The sequence below is a fragment of the Pelophylax lessonae genome, assembly GCF_965119305.1.
Source record: "Pelophylax lessonae genome assembly, chromosome: 4".
In the NCBI taxonomy this organism is placed as follows: domain Eukaryota; kingdom Metazoa; phylum Chordata; class Amphibia; order Anura; family Ranidae; genus Pelophylax; species Pelophylax lessonae.
In genome coordinates, this window is record NC_138771.1 from 306,374,107 (window position 1) to 306,394,412 (window position 20,306).

General features: G+C 44.0%; 1 protein-coding gene across 1 annotated transcript in view; it reads left to right on the plus strand.

Annotated features, from left to right (window-relative positions):
* CCDC87 (coiled-coil domain containing 87) overlaps window positions 1-20,306 on the plus strand; it is a 110,454-nt gene that overhangs the window by 48,036 nt on the left and 42,112 nt on the right. The window contains exons 12-14 of the mRNA XM_082256952.1: window positions 1,075-1,191; window positions 5,094-5,230; window positions 18,313-18,427. Coding sequence (XP_082113078.1) covers window positions 1,075-1,191; window positions 5,094-5,230; window positions 18,313-18,427 — 369 coding nt within the window. The remainder of the gene's footprint in view (window positions 1-1,074; window positions 1,192-5,093; window positions 5,231-18,312; window positions 18,428-20,306) is intronic.

Consider the following 20,306-nt stretch of genomic DNA (forward strand, 5'->3'; position numbering starts at 1 on the left):
CTATCTGCATACTATCTATCACCATCTGCTAACACTCCTGAACATTACTATTGAGTGCCTATCATTGCTATCACTACTCACGCCTGTCCTTTCAGCACATCACCTCTATACTATCGTATACAACCTATCACTCCAGGAACATCTTATCTGAGTGCCTGTATATTTGCATGCTGAGGCAGGCTGGGCCACAATGATGAGTCTGGAGAGTTGGATATGGTGATTCAACACATCTCTGCACGACTACTGAGTGGAAATTCTGCAGCTGCAAATCCAGTTCACTAAACAAACGCCGGAGCGTTACACAGACCAGGTTTGCAAGATAACTGAAATACATCACAGGTGATATATTTTGCTGCTCAGTGATTGCGATATTCTAGTCTGCATCTCCCCAAGATGATACTTAAAATCTGGCCTGTTAGTGGGTCCTGAGGACTGGAGTTGAGAACCACTGCCTTAAAGGCAGAAAAAAGCAAGAGCCAGTGCGTTCAACAGACAAGCGTTTTAAAGTAAAAAAAAGCCTGGGGTTTAGCATTTGAGATTCTTTCATTCTAATAGCCAGAATAAATTATTATTCTGCCCAATGGAATGAATAAATGCCCAAACAATTGATGCGCCTAAACACATTTGCAAAACGCGGCATTAGGCATGTTTTGAAAGCTGCTTCCCCCCGAGCATAGGTGTCAAGGGGAGGAAAAAATATATCCTGTGTGCCTGAGGGCTTACATGTAATGTAGTTTAATCAAACAATAATCCATCCTACCCCTTTATCCAGGTAATGCTCTAACTGCAGTATGGTGCTCCAACTAAGAAAAGTTATTGGCATCACTGTAGGTTAATATGAAGATGAAGAGAGAAAACTGAGCATTCCCTTTGTCTGCCCTCCAGGCATTGATACGTAGATTACACAACATGCTCAGAACATCAGATGTTGATGTCAGAAGAATGGAGAATGGTTGAGGGATGTCTATGTTTTTCTGAAATTCTGAATGTATCGCTAGCTCAATCATACCTAATCATATCAAATAAGTCCTAGCTTTTGACATCTGCCTCTGTAAAAACCAATGTTTGTTCCAGATTGAATCTGCTACTGTGAAGAAGCTGGATAGAAACTTGTATGTCGGGCAGGAGCTAGAGGAAGTGTATACAGAACTTGTTAAAAACCTTTCCACAAACCACTTGAGGTTTGACCAGGTACGCCATCTGTTTTCTTTCTCCTATCTGTTGTAGCCAAGAAAAATAGATTTGTTTGTATTAGCAGCCTGATACCAGCCCAGTGCAAGTACTATAAAATTAATATAGACACATTAATATAACTTTATATGAGGGTAATACAAAATCTATTTACCCATCTTTTCTAAGAAAAAGGGCATTTGTCCTGCGTCAGTCACATTTTTAAACAAATTGAATTAAAAGGAGCACAATGAAACATTTTTTACAAAATTAAGTACACTCAGTACAACTTGTACAAGATATATACAGCACATGTAAATAAATCAGTAAATGAAAAAGTAAAAATATGACAAAATAGGGAACATCAGTATAAAGACATCAAATTACTAGAATGTGCAGGAGAAGAAGAAAAAGGCCTGCCTTAAATGCACATGGATGTGGAAGCCGTTGGGTTCAGAGGCCTTCAGATAGTTTTGTATGCATGCAAACCCAGTACCTAATTTAGCACTTAATTAAGCCAATGTAGCGCTACCCCCTACTGCTGTACATTACACAAGTTCTTTCCCACACAGTGCAGAGGCAGGCAGGCACACAGCAACAGTCCATTCACTCTGGCTTAGAAATAAGTCTAGGGGATGTCTTTTTGTAATTTATTGCTGAATGTAACTTGTAACAGGAAAGGGTAGTGGGGTGTGGGATACTCCAAAAACACTTACCACAGCTTGAGGCGGACACTTCTCAGTCAGTAGCAGTAGTACAAGGACCAGTTGACTAGTACAGTCTGTGGGTGTGCACAGCTTGAGACCATGCAGAAGTATGTAGCACAAGTAGTTAAAGACTTTGACATTCTGTGGGTGCACAACTGAAGACCATGCAGTGGTATGTAGCACAATTACTAAAGACTTGTACAGTCTATGGGTGCACAGCTGAAGACCATGCGGTAGTATGTAGCACAAGTAGTTAAGACTTGGACAGTCTATGAGTGCACAGTTGAAGACCATGCAGGGAGTGTGTAGCACAAGCAGTTATAACTTGGATAGTCTATGGGTACACAGCTAAAGACCATGCCGGGACTATGTAGCACAAGTAGTTAAGACTTTGGACAGTCTATGGGGTCACAGCTGAAGACCATGCAGGAGTATGTAGCACATGTAGTTAAGACTTGGACAGTCTATGGGTGCACAGCTGAAGACCATGCAAGAGTTTGTAGCACAGGTAGATAAGACTTGGACAGTCTATGGTTACACAGCTGAAGACCATGCAGGGAGTATGTAGCACAAGTAGTTATACCTTAGATATTCTATGAGTGCACAGCGGAAGCCCATGTAGGAGTATATAGCACAAGTAGTTAAGACTTGGACAGTCTATGGATGCACAGCTAAAGACCATGCAGGTGTATGTAGCATAGATCCTCTATTCACAAAGTCCTGGCTCATAGTCAGTCCCTAGGTGCAGCTCCAGAAGAAATCCAGCATCCAACCCAGATGTGCTTCAGGGGCAAGCAGCCCCCTAAAGCTTACATAACCATTCCCACAATGGTAAAGACAGTCTCTTTAGGGCTTCAGACTACTTAATAGCAACCAAACAACCATCTAGGCACACCTCCCCAGGGATTGGCTAGTCCCTGCTGAATATTTAGGCTGGACATCTGAATTTCCCCGCCCTAAGCTCTAAAAGCTTCACCTAGTGGCAGGGGGAAGAAATCAAACTCTTGGCCTGTGAAGCTCTGAACAGACCGAATTAAAAATTGGCTGTAATTATGGCAGAAGCCAAAAATGAAATTTACTTAGCAGCCTAGCAAGAAGGGTATTACACCTATATACCTAGACAAATGGCTGTGTCTGGCAACATAAATTTGCTCTGTGTTTGGCAGCATAGAAAAAAAAGTAGGACACAAGGGTCATACATTCTGCTGTAATTAACAATGTATGCATGTAAATGATAGTGTAGCACTTACTTGATGCATACTGGCATACAGTGTACAGTGGCCCTATCATCTACTTCTGCTGCTCAGGTCTGAAATGTAAATAGCAATATTGTATAAACAGTGCCATTGATTATACACTTTTGATTTGAAATGTCGGTCATTCCTTCATTGGATGTGGAAGTAGAGGAGCTAGTGGCTATCTAGCAGGACATCTGGGTTCAGCTCCTCTCTCACTCTCCGGCCCTCAGGCTGACCACCTAAGGCTTTATGGCAGCTTCTACAGAGGAGGGGTAGCCATCCCCTACCTCCGGGACCCCACTCTCCAGCTGAAAGACTCCGAGCTCATGTGCCCTTGGCATTTATATAGTATCCCAGCATGCACCAATGCACTTTCCTCGGCCAATCACCAGGGCTGTACTAAATGCCTGTGCACTCATTTGTCAGGTTTCCTCCCACTGTCCAATATGCCTCCCTATTGGACCAGTGTGAAACACTTCAGACAAACTGAGCTGCACCTGAGCAACATGAGCAGACCTCACTAACAGATCCTGCTCTCTTGGAGAGAAGAGAGCAATCTAAATGTATCTGGAAATCTCTCTGGTAAGCAGAATAGATCCAAAAACTATATTCTTTCTTGTAGCCCCATACCTAGGAGGATGCTACAGCCACCCCCTGCCAAACTGAGCCATGTCCTTGCTGGCTCTAGGCATGTGCCCCTACAAAAATACCTGTACAAAAATTTACAAGGAGTATCCCACAAACTTGGAAAAGGGCAAAAGGTAAATAATATATATACAGGGTCATTGGGCATAACCCATATTTGGTCAGTAGATACAATAAGTTATGTGAAAAAATATAGACATCTGCTGTACAAAATGTAAAAATGTACACAGGGTTTCACCAGGTGCATTATATTAATGCACCCCCTCCCGCCAAACAAAAATCTGTCTGACAGGAAGAGGTTAAACATCCTGACTAACTATGCTACAAATAACAGTTGTACATATATACATAAAATAGACAATAGGCAACCTCTAAAAGGCATGAAGATCCCCTGCAAGCCTGCAAAGGAAAAAGGGCGAAATAGTAGTAACTCTACATCCTATCCTATTGCCTGAAGAATCTCTAACACTAACTTTCCCGTAGAGAAGTCTGATGCATCCGGCTCCCTATGGGCACGGTTGACTCGTCATCCTGTTGTGTTCATGTAATAGACAAACAAAACAACCTGCCAATCTAACTAACTAAACATTTCTGTACTTTTTCCATTTGGGAACCACATGACTAGCAATAGGCACAGTCCCTCTCAAGCACCAGGGCACTGACACTTTCCTATTCTAGTCAGACCCACAAATGAGCCCCTTTGTAGCTCAAACTCTTCCTGTTGTTGAACCAAGAACTCAGCATAGCGTAAAAGTAGTGATCAGGATGAGGTATGCGCATGATCTTGCCTCTAGGACTCAGGATACTAAAGGCCCAGGCCTGGCCTTTTCCATCTGGGCAGTTCACCTCCTCTCGATCAATATCTGAGCTGCACCTGAGCACCATGAGCAGACCTCACTAACAGATTCTGCTCTCTGGTAGGCAGAGAGCAATATAAATGTACCTGACAATCTCTCTGGTAAGCAGAAAAGATTCAAAAGCTATATCCTCTCGTCTAGCACCTACCTAGGAGGGTGCTACAGGTAATTTTGCAGAATTTTAGCACACTTCATTGCAGAGTTTTCCTTCTGTTGGTCTGTTGAATTTTCACAGCTATTTTAGTTACTTTCTGCTTCCTGAATGGTAAATGTAAAGTCCCGCCTGTAGAAGTTACATGATCATTCCCAAAATTGTGATAAAAGTGAAGTGTGCCTAAGAGTGCGTCTTCTTATCTGTACTGACCCTGAGTCCTCAGCCTTGTGCAAGATCTGAATAGAATAAATTACACGCATAGGTTCCCCTTTAAGTGAATATTATTTCACCCATTACATTTCTGCCTTTTTTATCTTTCAAGGATTTGGAATATGAGCCCTATGCAACAAAGCTGGACTTCTCCGTGTGTACAGCTTCATCAACATTAACCAAAAAAACGAATCAGCGAGTGATCAACAGGGAGCTAGATTCATTGGCTGCCTTTAATGAGTGTGAAAGGTAATGATCAGAGGAGAGTAGTATTTATGTAGGGAAAAATATCTGGGGACATTGTGCTCTGTAATGATCTAGGGACATACTCATATGAAATGTGTACATATCGCTTACAGAACAGAGAAGTAGGCTTGTTTGGGTTTATTCAGGAGTTTGTAATAATAAAAATAATAATGATAATAATAATTAGAATTTAATGTATTACTAGAATTGTATAGACCTAATCATGAAATATATTGTTTATAACTGCCACTTATGTAGCTTTACTTACTTTATCTGAGGATGACTAAAGTTACTGCCCTCTGAACTGCCTGTCTCAGGCTGTTCAGGCCTCATGCACATGTTTATCCCCAGTGTATGAGATTTTGACATTAAGGTGCTGGCAGAAGGCAAAGGAGCATCATCCAGCCCTGCTGCCAGCACCCTGTTAAACTATATGAAAGGTTGGAAGCTGCTGCAGGTAGACAGGGCTGGGTGGTGCAAGTGATACTAAGATTTAGGGCAGTATATGCCCAGGGACGGATGCCTGGAACACAAACTTGCATTCTGGGCATTCGTCCCTGCGCCCATACTTCCCTAAACATATTTATCACTCCAGCCTACTGGCTGCCCCTAAACACCACTTGGTGCACCATCCAGCCTTCCACTTTCACCCAGATGCAGGAATCTCATGCACTGGGACTAAATACCTAGTGTGCATGAGACCTAAATGTTCTCCCTGTGTTATTATCTAATAACAGCCTCGGGTTAGGGAATGTCATAAGGGAAATTTGTGGGCTAGATGCTAGATTGACATCCCATTCTCTGTTTCAGTGCTTTTTGGATCACTGACTATGAACAAGTATAAAGCCAGTAAGAAGAGATATCTGGTCTGTATGCTTGTTTTGGGTCAGTCTTGTTTTAGGTCATAGCTTAGCAGTCTGTCACATAGCAGTCGGGCAAGGTATGCAATGGCAACCTACTTATTTATTTTATAACAGGTTTCCTTTAATGTAACATAAACAACAATGGGGCTCTGTTACTGTATGTATACACAGGAGCTAGGTAGACGATGGGGTTGATTTACTAAAACTGAAGAGTGCAAAATCTGGTGCAGCTGTGCATGGTAACCAACCAGGTTCTAACTGCAGCTTGTTCAATTAAGCTTTGACAAAAAAAAAAACTGGATGCTGATTGTTTTTTATGCAGAGCTGCACCAGATGTTGTACTCTCCAGTTTTAGCAAATCAAACCCTGTGTGTTATTAACATGAGGTCAGGCAGTTGACATGACAGCAACTGATAGACCCCTCACAGCGATGACGTTTTTGCTGACCATACACACATCACATAAGCCTAGTACACATGGGCCGAATGTTGCCCGAGTCGCTGCGTATTGCAGCCAGCTTCTGTCGGACAAGCATGGTGGAGTGGCTCCTGATCAGCGGTCTCAGACAATGGCTGAGAGCGCTGACTGGAGTGTTCTGGCAGGGGTTCCACCACCTGTCAGAACACAATAGAACAGCAGGGGGGGTCCGAGGATCTGACGTAAATACAGCGGCTCCGACCTGAGCTGTCAGTTTTTGTTTCGTTCATCCCACTGGGTTGAACAAAAAATCCTGATAGTGTATACTAGGCTATAGATTTCTTCATCCACACTAAACAGTGTGAATGAAGGAATCTTCCCTGCCTACTACTTTATTCAGACAGCTGCAGCATTCATGACTGAACGCTTGAACAATGACTACATCTGATAGGATGCAGTCACTGTTCGGCAAACAATTTCCACCTGGCTTCTTCGATTTTTCAGAAGAAGCTTGTCAAGCCTAATGGTTCCATCAGGGTCTCCAATGGCTAGAATTTCAGCCAATTTAGCAGAAAGAGAAATTTAGGCAGTGTGTGGCCTGTACAGTATATAAGCCTGATACACACTATCAGTGTGAAGTGCAACAACTGAAGAGCTTGAGAGGAGCCGCTGTACTAACTATGCAATGTTAGTACAGCGATCTTCCCCACTGAGCTATTGTGTTCTGACAGGGGGCCGGCCATGACCAACACTTTTCGGTCATGGCCCTTCGACAGAAGCCTGCCGAGCGGATGGCTTCTATCAGATCAGTTGCCGTACACGCTGGCTAAATATTGGCCCTCGTGTACGGCCCTTAAAGCCTAACTGCAGAAATTGTAAAACATTTAGCCTGGCAGACCCCCCCCCCCCCCGCACTGAAAGGGGGCAATGAGAAGGCTGTATTGCTTATCTTACCCCTACTCTAGCCAGCTACAGCTCTCTCTTCCTCTCCTTCCTTCATCATCAAGTAAAATTGAGGGAAATTATTGCTGCATTGTTCATTATGGAAGCAGGAGTTCAACCGCAGCCAGGACTTAGAGAAGAGGCTTCACAGAACCAGTCACACTGCTGGAGGAACCCTGCTGGAGTGAGGAGTAAAGTATTACTCATTGCTGCAGCCCTAGACCCGAACAAGCAATTAATTCAAGAATGTGGGGGGATACCCACTGCAAGGGTAGATTGTGTCTAATTCCTGGAGGTGGGCATTACCTTCCAGATTAAGAGAGTCTGAGTTATTCGCCGTACTTCTTTTTTTACGCGCAAATGTCTTATATTGATAGAACCTGCCAAAACATATTGTACCTGGCAGTGCTGAATTTCCTTTCAAAGGTGCATACTCAAGGGCTGTTATTCAAATACAGGTGCATCTCATACAATTAGAACATCATCAAAAATGTATTTATTTCAGTAATTTAATTCAAAAAGTGAAACTCATTTGTTTTATATACAGTATCTCACAAAAGTGAGTACACCCCTCACATTTTTTGTAAATATTTTATTATATCTTTTCACGTGACAACACTGAAGAAATGACACTTTGGGGTTGATTTACTAAAACTGGAGAATGAAAAATATTTTGCAGCTGTGCATGGTAGCCAATCAGCTTCTAACTTCAGCTTGTTCAATTAAGCTTTGACAATAAAACCTGGAAGCTGATTGGTTTCTATGCAGAACTGCTCCAGATTTTGCACTCTCTGGTTTTAGTAAATCAACCCCTTTGCTACAATGTAAAGTAGTGAGTGTTCAGCTTGTATAACAGTGTAAATTTGCTGTCCCCTCAAAATACCTCAACACACAGCCATTAATGTGTATACCGCTGGCAAAAAAAGTGAGTACACCCCTAAGTAAAAAATTTCCAAATTGGGCCAAAGTGTCAATATTTTGTGTGGCCGCCATTATTTTCCAGCACTGTCTTAACCTTCTTGGGCATGGAGTTTACCAGAGCTTCAAGCGGAGTTCCATCCTAATTTTAAACTTTACTTAATGCATAGCTATATACCTTTCTAAATTCGATTTGGGTATTTTTTTTTTTGGTTCCCTTACCTTATTTTTAATTAAAAATAACTTAATTTCTTCTTATGCGGCCGCCGACATCATTTCCACCTTTGTATTGACTCCTGGGAGATGAGTGTCATCAATCCCAGGAGTCAATGCGTCTGAATGGAGAACAGCTTCTGGGCATGCGCAATGAGCTGTGGGATGACAAGCCTGCCCCGGAAGTGACGAAGGGTATAGCATGCTGGGACTTGCGAAATCCAGGAAGAGGGACACCGCGGCTTCAGCTGCCCACACCGCAGATGGCCGCGCTGGACAAGAACTTCACAAGGTAAGTAATTCATCTTGCAGGTACACTAAACAGGGGACAGTTTAGATGATATCCTTGTTTAAATACCCTAGCCCTGACTATTCTAGGGGTATTTTAGGGTAAAAAAAAAAAAATAAAAATTGGCTGGAACTCCCCTTTCACATGTTGCCGCAGGAGTCCTCTTCCACTTCTCCATGATGACATCACGTAGATGGTGGATGTTAGAGAGCTTACGCTCCTCCACCTTCCGTTTGAGGATGCCCCACACGTGCTCAATAGGGTTTAGATCTGGAGACATGCTTGGCCAGTCCATCATCTTTACCCTCAGCCTCTTTAGCAAGGCAGTGGTTGTCGTGGAGGTGTGTTTGGGGTTGTTATCATGTTGGAATACTGCCCTTCAACCCAGTCCCTGAAGAGAGGGGATTATGCTCTGCTTCAGTATGTCACAGTACATGTTGGCATTCATGGTTCCCTCAATGAACTGTAGCTTCCCAGTGCCGGCAGCACTCATGCAGCCCCAGGCCATGACACTCCCACCACCATGCTTGACTGTAGGCAAGACACTCTTGTCTTTGTACTACTCACCTGGTTGCCGCCACATACTCTTGACACCCTCTGAACCAAATAAGTTTATCTTTGTCTCATCAGACCACAGGACATGGTTCCAGTAAACACCTCAGCAGTGCCACAGGCTTATCGCCTCCATGCCATGCCACATTGATGCAGTAATTCATGCAAAAGGAGCCCCTACCAAGAATTGAGTGCATACTATACTGTACATGGACATACTTTTCAGTAAGCTAACATTTCTGTATTAAAATCCATTTTTTCTATTGGTCTTTTGTAATATTAAAATTTTCTGAGATACTGAATTATGGGTTTTCACTAGCTGTAAGCCATAATCATCAAAAATAAAAGAAAGAAATGCTTGAAATATATCACTCTGTTTGTAACGCATCTAAAAAAAATATACGAGTTTCACTTTTTGAATTGAATTACTGAAAAAAATTTACTTTTTGATGATATTCAAATTTTTTTGAGATGCACCTGTGTTTTCTTTACCAGCAGTGAGTCTGGATTCATGTCGGTAGTAAACCACAAAAAAAAAAAAAAAATTGGGACCCTGCAGGAAAGTGTCATAATATGCTGGTATGCATCACATATTAGCACATTATGGCAAACTTACCTTAAAAGGAAGCTCTCCAGCACACGCTGTTACCGCTGATAGGGCTTCCATTTTCATGTGATCTTCCTTCTGGGTTTGCGGCTTTGGCCATTTAAAAGGTTGAGCCAGGATGATGTCACTCCTACGCATGCCGTGCCATGACAGCGGTGGCATACCGTCCGTTGAGAGCGCAGTAAGCATGTGTCGGTAAAGTCATATGCTGCTACTAAAGTAAATACCACCTAATTGTGCACCGTATTTACTGTACCTACAGGTATGCCTTGTTATAGGCTGATCTCTAGGTATAAATAAAAAGCGGACTTTATTACCGCTTTAGGCAGTTTTAAAGAATATTTGCCAGTGTACACAGGTATTTTCTTCCGAATTGCTTTCCTGCTTCATACAAGTAAATCTGAATGCAGAAGCAGCTTAAAACAGCTCAAAAGAAACCTAAAGCAGCTCAGAAGCTGCCCAAAGAAACCTCAGAACCAATTGTAAGCTTATCATAAACACCACAAAAACGAGTTAAAAGTAGATCAAAGCAATTTAAACAGGAGTCGAAGCAAGGCAAATTCATAGTAAACCTTCATAGTAAACCACAACTGCAGTTCCAGATTTGAGGCTTCTTTTCCACTATCTTCTGCTTACATACCCATCCAGCCTCGAATATAAAAGAGGTCAAGTAAGTAAATTAATAAAAGTGCTTCATTCATGAAGATCACCACCAGCACCAGGTAATTCAAATGCACACTCACAAAACTGTAAGAACTCACTTCATTTATAGATTACAACACGTGCAGCAGACTTTACACTCCTAAAAGTTCCTCCATTTAGGGATAGCTCTCCCAATATTATGATCCTAAAAAGAGAGAAGACATTTTGATAGTGCAGCAATGTTATTTATTAAAATCAAAAGATAAAAACTATATAACCTACCAGCAGAAACTTACATAGAAGGCTGTCGCCCAAACACGAGCAGGCAGCTGCAGTCTATTTTCTCCTCTGTAGGTGGCGTTCGACCGCAACGATATTTCAGTTTTGGGGGAAGTCAAGAGGAACATGGTTCCTGTATGGTTTCCTGGGTCACTGGGGTAGCTATCTGATTGGAGGCTGACACCCCATGTGAGTTTGGCAGCCATCTTGGGTCAGGCAGAGCCTATTTAGGGTTCAAATATTAATGCTAAAAAAAGCTTGTCCAGACTTATTGCTTTTATATTGTGAGACAATGTTGTCTTTTTTTAAGACTATGGTGAAGGGTTTGGCTACTGATCATTATGGATGGCAGATTTACAAGTGTTCCATAACTCTTTGTATAGTTTTAGGCTTTGGATTTTTGCATATATTGTCTAGTTACATAGTTACATAGTAGGTGAGGTTGAATAAAGACAATAGTCCATCCAGTTCAACCTGTGTAGGTGTGTGTGACTGTAATCATCTAACATAGCCCTTTATCTCCTGATCCTTGAGATGTAAGTCTAAGAGTCTTTTGAAAGTCACCATACTACCCGCAGAAACCACCTCTTGTGGTAGACAATTCCACAATCTTGTAGCCCTAACAGTAAAGAACCCCCCACGTTGCCTGAGGTTAAAACGCTTCTCCTCTAATCGCATTGTATGTCCTCGAGTCCTCATGCAATTCCTTCGAATGAACAGCTTTTTTTCTAAGCTGAGATCCCCATTAAGATATTTATAAATTGCTATCATGTCCCCTCTCAGACGTCTCTTCTCCAGGGAAAATAAATCGAGCGATTGCAGCCGCTCTTCATAGGTAAGGTCCTCCAATCCCCTAATTAGTTTAGTTGCCCTTCTCTGGACTCTCTCCAGCTCCAACACATCCCTCCTGAGGACTGGCGACCAGAACTGGACAGAATACTCCAGATGTGGTCGGACCAGAGTTTTATAAAGTGGAAGGATTATAGTCTTATCTCTGGAATACATCCCTTTCTTTATGCATGCTAATATTCTGTTGGCTTTGGAAGCTGCTGCTTGGCATTGCATGCTGTTGCCTAATCTATCATCAACCAAGACTCCCAGATCTTTCTCCATTTTTGAGTCCCCCAAGGGTTCCCCTCCTAACATGTATTGTGTTTTTATGTTTTTGGTCCCCAAGTGCAAAACCTTACACTTCTCCACATTAAACCTCATTTGCCATGTCGTTGCCCACTCCGTAATTTTGTCCAGGTCATTCTGTAGGATATCTGCTTCATGCTGTGCAGTTATTGCCCTGGCCAATTTTGTGTCATCTGCAAAAATTGATAACGAACTACTGATCCCGTCCTCAATGCTGTTTATGAATAAATTGAACAAGGTTGGTCCCAGGACTGAGCCCTGGGGCACCCCGCTTACTACCTCAGCCCAGTCTGAGTATGCGCTGTTTATTACCACCCTTTGGACACGGCCTTTTAGCCAGTTCCGTATCCAAGAGCAAACCCTGCTGTCGATACCTGCAGACCTTATTTTATAAATTAAGCGCTTGTGGGAAACTGTATCAAACGCCTTAGCGAAATCCAAGTACACCACATCCACTGGTCTGCCCCTATCTAGCTCACAGCTCACTTCCTCGTAGAATGCTAAGAGATTGGTTTGACAAGAACGCCCATTTGTAAACCCGTGTTGGTTACTACTGATGATGTTGTTGTCTTTAGCATACTCTACGATATAGTCCCTTATCATCCCCTCCAGAAGTTTACATACTATTGATGTCAAACTGACAGGCCTATAATTTCCCGGGATATGTCTCTGGCCCTTTTTGAATATCGGAATCACGTTAGCCTTCCTCCAATCCCCTGGTACATCTCCTGTCCTAATACTGTCAGCAAAGATTAGGAACAGTGGTCTAGATATAACCATACTGAGTTCCTTGAGCACTCTCGGATGTACGCCATCCGGGCCTGGTGATTTGTTTGTGTTAAGTTTATCCAGTCTTTCCCTGATTTCCCCCTCTGTTAGCCATAGTGGCAAGTCCTGTGTATTACTACTAACCATACAGTCATGGTCAGTGTACCCCTCCTTTTCCTGCGTAAAGACTGACGAGAAAAAAGCATTCAGCACGGTTGCTTTTTCAGTGTCCTCTGTAACCATCCTCCCATCATCGTTAATTATGTGTGCAATATGCTCTGCCCTAGTTTTTTTGCTGTTGATATATTTAAAGAATTTCTTTGGGTTTTTTTTACTATCCTCCGCTATTTGTCTCTCAAAGTTGATTTTAGCCATCTTGATTTCGTGTTTACACTTCTTATTTTCCTCCTTGTATTGCTGGAAGGCCGATACTGTGCCCTCTGATTTATATTTCTTGAAGGCCAATTTTTTTCCCCTAATAAGTTTTTTAACGCTACGGTTTAGCCAGCCAGGTTTGGCTTTGTCTCTTCTAAATTTATTCCCCATAGGAATGCACTGCAAGATGCCTTTGCTTAATATGTTCCTAAAGCATTCCCATTTTTCCTCAGTGGTCAGGGATCCCAGGGTTTGGTCCCAGTTTACCCTTTCCATCATTGAGTACAATTTTGGAAAGTCTGCCCTTCTGAAGTTTAGGGTTCTTATGTTCCCCTCTTGCCTTTTTATATTGTTATTTATACTAAATGTGATCATCCTGTGATCGCTAGAGCCCAGATTGTCCTGGACTCCTACCTCCGAGATTATGCCTGGGTCATTAGTGATCAATAGATCCAGGATTGCATTCTCTCTAGTAGGGGAATCCACCAACTGGGACATGTAGTTATCCTGTAAGGTTTCCGTGAATAGACGGGCCTTATGCGAGTGTGCAGTCCCCTCTTCCCAGTCAATGTCGGGATAATTGAAGTCCCCCAATATGATGACTGATCCCAGTTTTGCCGCTTTACCTATTAGTGCTAAAAATTCCAGCTCTACCTCCTCCCCTTGGTTAGGTGGCCTATAGCAAACCCCCACAACTACTTTTCCCTTTTCTTCTTCCCTATCGAGTTCAACCCACACAGATTCTAAATCCATGCTCATCCCATCCGTAATGTCACTCCTTTCTAGCACCTTTATATTGTTCTTGACATAGAGACATACCCCTCCCCCTCTTTTTCCTACCCTGTCCTTCCGGTACACAGAATACCCTTGGATATTTGCCAGCCAGTCATGTGAGGGGTCGAACCAAGTTTCTGTTATTCCCACAAGGTCTATGTCCTCCTCATGTACTAACATGTCCAACTCATCCATCTTATTAGCTAGGCTCCTGGCATTAGCATATACCCCTCTTAGTTTTACGGAAGTTAAACGTGATTGGCGGTTATGTTTATTTTTGTTTGGTCTGCTGTTTTCCCGCACAGACCCGCCAATTGATGTTGTTGACCTAATGTCGCTGCTGACCCTACAACTGCCTTCAGTCCTCTGCTCCCTCCTGACTGATTCTACTTCTGAGCCCTCCCCCCCGTCTCCTAGTTTAAAAGCCCCTCCAACTCGGTGGCCATCTTTCTCCCCAAAAGAGCTGTACCGTCCCCATTAAGGTGCAGCCCATCCTTACTAAAGAGCCGGTAGCCGACTGAGAAGTCAGCCCAGTTCTCCAGGAACCCAAACCCCTCCTTCCTACACCAATTCCTCAGCCACTTGTTAACTTCCCTAATCTCCTTCTGCCTCTCCTGTGTGGCTCGAGGTACAGGCAGTATTTCAGAGAAAACCACCTTGGAGGTCCTTTTCCTCAATCTATTACCTAAGTCCCTGAAATCGTTCTTAAGGATCCTCCACCTACCTTTAACTTTGTCATTAGTGCCCACATGCACCATGACCGCTGGGTCATCCCCAGCCCCCCCCCCATCAATCTGTCTGCCAGATCTGCGATGTGCCGAACTCGGGCGCCCGGTAAACAACAAACTGTTCGGTTCACGAGATCTTTTTTACAGATTGCCCTCTCTGTCCTCTTGATAATTGAGTCCCCCACTACCACAACCTTTCTAACCTTTCCTGAGTTACGGCCCCCCTTCTTCCTGGAGCCGTCCCTCCCCTGGCAGCTGGGGGAGGGTGCATGCTCCAGCTCTGCCACCCCTGAGTTGATATCCCCCTCAACCTGCAACTCGGCAAACATGTTAGGGTGTACCAACTCAGGACTGGCCTCCCTGACTCTCCTCCCCCTAACATTCCTAACAGTCACCCAGCTGCGTACCTCTGCTGCTTGCGTCTCCTCTATTCCTTCCTCCTCTATGCTGACCCCTGCCAGCGCCTGATGGGTAAAGTCCAAGCTCCTTTCCAGGTTGTAGATGCCACGCAGTCTTGTCACTGTGCTCTCTAGATCCACGATGTGGGCTTCCAGAGCAACAAGTCGCTCACATCTTGCACAGCAGTATTCGTCCTCGATTGTTTCATCAAGGAACGCATACATGCCGCAAGGAGTGCACTGAGTGGCATCCCCAATCCTGTCGGACATTATTACCCACTACTCTATGGGGATAATGTTAACGGCCTGCTCTTCCTTACCTACACTACCTCTAACTTCCCTGGTACAAAACCTGGGGTACCCACCAGTCGCTAATACCCTCACCAGTCACTAGATACTCACCAGTCGCAAGGATACTCACCAGTCGCAAGGATACTCACCAGTCGCAAGGATACTCACCAGTCGCAAAGATACTCACCAGTCGCAAAGATACTCACCAGTCGCAAAGATACTCACCAGTCGCAAGATACTCACCAGTCGCAAGATACTCACCAGTCGCAAAGATACTCACCAGTCGCAAGGATACTCACCAGTCGCAAGGATACTCACCAGTCGCAAAGATACTCACCAGTCGCAAGGATACTCACCAGTCGCAAAGATACTCACCAGTCGCAAGATACTTACCAGTCGCAAAGATACTCACCAGTCGCAAAGATACTCACCAGTCGCAAGGATACTCACCAGTCGCAAAATACTCACCAGTCGCAAAGATACTCACCAGTCGCAAGATACTTACCAGTCGCAAAGATGCTTACCAGTCGCAAAGATACTTACCAGTCGCAAAGATGCTTACCAGTCGCAAAGATGCTCACCAGTCGCAAAGATACTTACCAGTCGCAAAGATGCTTACCAGTCGCAAAGATACTTACCAGTCGCAAAGATGCTCACCAGTCGCAAAGATGCTCACCAGTCGCAAGTCGCAGAGCACCTCTCAGTCTATAGTAACCCCTTAGTAGCCTGTATTGCCTGTAGTGTTTGTACTTGTATGTAGTTTGTACTTGTAGTCCCCCCACCAGCCCGCCCCCCTACCAGGAGATCAGATCAGATTGTTTCCAACTTACGTCCCTCGGTCTCAGTCTGGTCCCGGTCTTTGTCTCCCCCGCACTGGTTCCCTGGTCTGAGGCTCCGAGCTCCTGTCTCCTGCTTCCTAGTGCGGCTTCCCCCGCTCTCCTCCGCACGTGCGGCTCCTGCCGCCGGCTGTCTCCCGCACTGCTTCTGCTTCCTAGTGCGGCTTCCCCCGCTCTCCTCCGCACGTGCGTCTCCTGTCCCCGGCTGTCCCCCGCACTGGTTCCCTGGACCGAGGCTCCGAGCTCCTGCCCCCGGCCCCCGGCTTCCTAGTGCGGCTTCCCCCGCTCTCCTCCGCACGTGCGGCGGCTCCTCCTCCTCTACACACACACACACAGCTCTCAGATCTCCTCGCTCTCCTCGCTGCGTGTCGTTTCCGTTTCCGGCTCTTTCTATAAATTATCTGCTGGTTTAGCCACTTGGGGAGGGATTGACCGCTGTTTGCTCTGGGGTCTTTCCCAGGGTATTGTTTCTTAGTACTGCAGCAGCTGTAATATCCCCTGGGCTCCCAGGCTTGGGGCACATTTTGCGTGTGGGTAGTGTAGGGACAGTAATTAGCAGCAGAGAGAGGTTTCAGACAAGTAAGGGAAGGATAGGGACACGCCACCCTTGCTGGAGACCTCTCAAGTTGGGCATGGACTGGTCAGACCACATTCTGCCCCTCAAGACAGAAGCTGTCAGCACATTCGAGATCTGCTCTGCTACACATAGCTGTTGCATTCTGTGAGTGGTACGGGTTGTGTGCCTACCCACTGGGCTTGTTGAGAATTGCCAAACTTAACGTTAATACAAGTTCTGTTCTTTGAAACTGGACTCTGAGTGTTTACTGCCACCACAGAATGCTGCACCTCACCACAAGCAAGTGACGTCAATACGCAAAGCTCTGCCCAATGTGTTTTGTCCTATGGGACGTCAGCAGGGCAATACAAACAAATCCATGCTTCACTGAACCTGGAGCTTGTATTATCAAATACAAATCATCAGCTCTCATTGTGTATCATGACAGGCTCCTTTTTACGATTAACATGAAACTTCAGTTTTATTGAAAAAGATAACATCTGTATGTATTGAGAGCATTGCAGCAAACCTAAAGTGGAACTGAAGCCAAATGACAAAAAACTGAAAGCAGGCAGGCTTTTATAGCAGAAAAGAAATGCAATGTCTCTTCTGCAATAAAATACACTTACCTGCCTGCTCATAGTTTTCTGCAGTATGTGGCCTATGCTGCATGTACCCAGCTCAGCTTAAAGCATGGTCCCTAGGGGTTTGGATGCACGTGTGCAGTAGTTGCATCATCTCACACTGGCAAACGAGGATGCCCTATACCAGGACCCTGGGAGAGATGCTGGTACTGGGAAGCAAGGGACCTGGACCATTAGAGAGGAGGTAAGTATAGTGCCTTTAGTTCTGCTTTAACTACCAAATCTTGCTTCCTTCTGTTTTTTAGCTCAGATATTTAAATAGGCCATTCCAGGGCATCTATTAATATCTTTCAAAAATTAGTACTATGGAGATTCAGGGCATTTACTGTAATCAAATGATCAGATCCATATCGGCTTTGCAAATTTTAATTGACGAAACTCTTAGTTTCATAAACCTCGGGAATTTGCTAAGTATACCACATCAGGAAAGAATGCCTAAGATTTGAACTCTAATTTGTGCAGAATTCTGGAAGGGGCAGTAAGCCAAAACAAAGTATAAGAACTGTTGGAAATCTACTTTTTCCATACATTTTGGAAAGACAAATTTTTATTTTTAGGATGTTAACAGAAACCTTTTACTGGCTACGTCATGAAATGGTGCGGTATTTGTAATCAATAGCACAAAATTGGGGCTTACGTTTTTGTTGTCTAACCTACTGTAACTGTCAGTTTTTAGTGTATCATACTACTTTTTACATACTTGGAAGGAGTTAAATCCAGCAGGCATGGTGCTAACAAAAAAAAAAAAAGATACAGAAGATGATGTCTCCTTTATGTATTTGAAATGCATTTTAATACATTTATTGTTGTTGAATTATTTGACCTCTCTGTTTCTGCTTTCTGCTTGGTTATAAAGTGTCGTGCAAAACATGCCTACTGACAAAGAAGCTTCTAGAGTTTATAATTCCTGGCTTGTTTGGTGGAAGTCTGTTGTCAACACTGATGATTACATGAAATATGTATCTACACAGGTAAAGTCTATTCATTTTCATCTCATTTTTGTTGTTTTCTTCTGCAAAATAATTGTGAGTAGGCTTGTTGCACACATAATGCATCAGGTGTCCAAGGAAATTCAAATACCAACAAAGAAATGGTTGGTATTTCCACACTTTAAAAAAGTTTTAAATAGAACTTCCAACTTGAAGACCTAGCTAAGTAAGAGTGGAGGTTCATAGTCAGTTCAGAAGCCAGAAATTTCTAGAATAAAGATAGATCAAGGTCAATATTCAAACCTTGGACTGTAATGGATAACAGACTATCAGCTGTTATGTTCAATGTGAAAATCGTGCTTACAGTGATTATGCTACTGGAAATTCAGTATACATTGCTATTGTAGCTGAATCATTCTGAAATTAGTATATAACATCAATTATTTACATTTGATTCTTTATAATGTATTGTTTGTTAATATAAACTATTTGTTATTAACCACTTGCTGATCGCTATATGTACATATACGACCTGTCAGTAAGTTGTTATACCAGAAATCAGCTGTTTATTAAAAGTAAGCCAGGCGGCTTTAAAGCTGCCTGATCACCTTTATGTTACCGGAAAGTGCCACCCTCACCCCTGCCCCCCCCCCCTTCTGCCTGGTGGTTCCAGGGCTCTTCAGGTATTCCAGGGAGACCAAGACCAGTAAACAGCCAGGCTGGCTTCACACAGAGGAGATGGAGGAACATCAGTTCCTGGATATCCTCCGTGATTAATGAAACCGAAAGTAATGATGATTTCCTTACTTCTGGTTTCAGATCTACCATTTATCGGCTGTTGCAACCAGGAAAGCATCTAATTAAGCACGATTTGTGCTTGTTTTACTGCTTTGGAGGGCGAGGGAGACCTTGGGGGTCCAGTAGACCTCTGATATCTTCATAAAGAGTACATGTCACCTGCCGAAGCTATCACAAAGGGGGCTTGTTGGGCCCTTTGCAATAAGCAATAAAATGTATAAAACATAAATTTAAAAAATACTTTCCTGACAGACTCCATGGCAGCATACGTTCGGGGTAGGCCCCGCCTCCTCTCCTACCTCATAGGACCCCACTCCCATAAATCTTTGCTCCCTTTCAGCATCAGTGTTCTTTTTTCGTCCTCCTCATTCATACATGTGATGTTCCTACAAATACGGTCCTATATACACGGAAGCAGGATTGGGTCTTGGAGCCTCCGCTAAGCCCTGGCTATTAGCAGGGTATGGAGGGGGCAATAGAAGAGACCCTTTGCAGGGAGCTCTGTGGTCTGGCCGAGAGAGCCCAGCTGCGGTGGGTGGCCCATCATTGCCCGAAGATTCAGCTGGTGGTGCGTCACTGGACCCGTCTCTGCTCCGGGCAGGGTGGTAAGCCCTGTTATGGGACCCTTTTTCTATCTTTATTTTATGTCTTTACTTTCCTGTTGTTGTGTTATCGTAGCCTTCCTTCACTTGACAGGCTTTTTATTTTTGTCACCCTATACTGGTTATGTTTAGGTTTGGGGTCGTTCCCTTAATTAATTATCCGCCGGGAGTGTTCGGTTGTTACCTCATCTTCTTCCGGTATCGGTCCGCGGCCGCTATCCCGGCCGTCTCTTCCGGGTTGCGCCGTTGTCTGCGCATGCGCAGTAGCCGCCGGCGAGGTTAGGATGGTGCGCGTGCGCGGGGTGACGCGTGACGTCACTCGCGCATGCGCAGTACCGCTCACGGGCCGCAGAGCGGTCTATTTAAACAGCTGATGTGTCAGAAACTGGTGGGACGGTCGGTTCGTGTTATAGCCTCCCCCAGTTTCTGGCTTTGTCATTTAAGGTAAGATGCCATGCAAGAATGTTTTTTAATCCTGTTTCTGCTAGATGTTATATCCGATAGCCTGCCTTTTTCTTTTG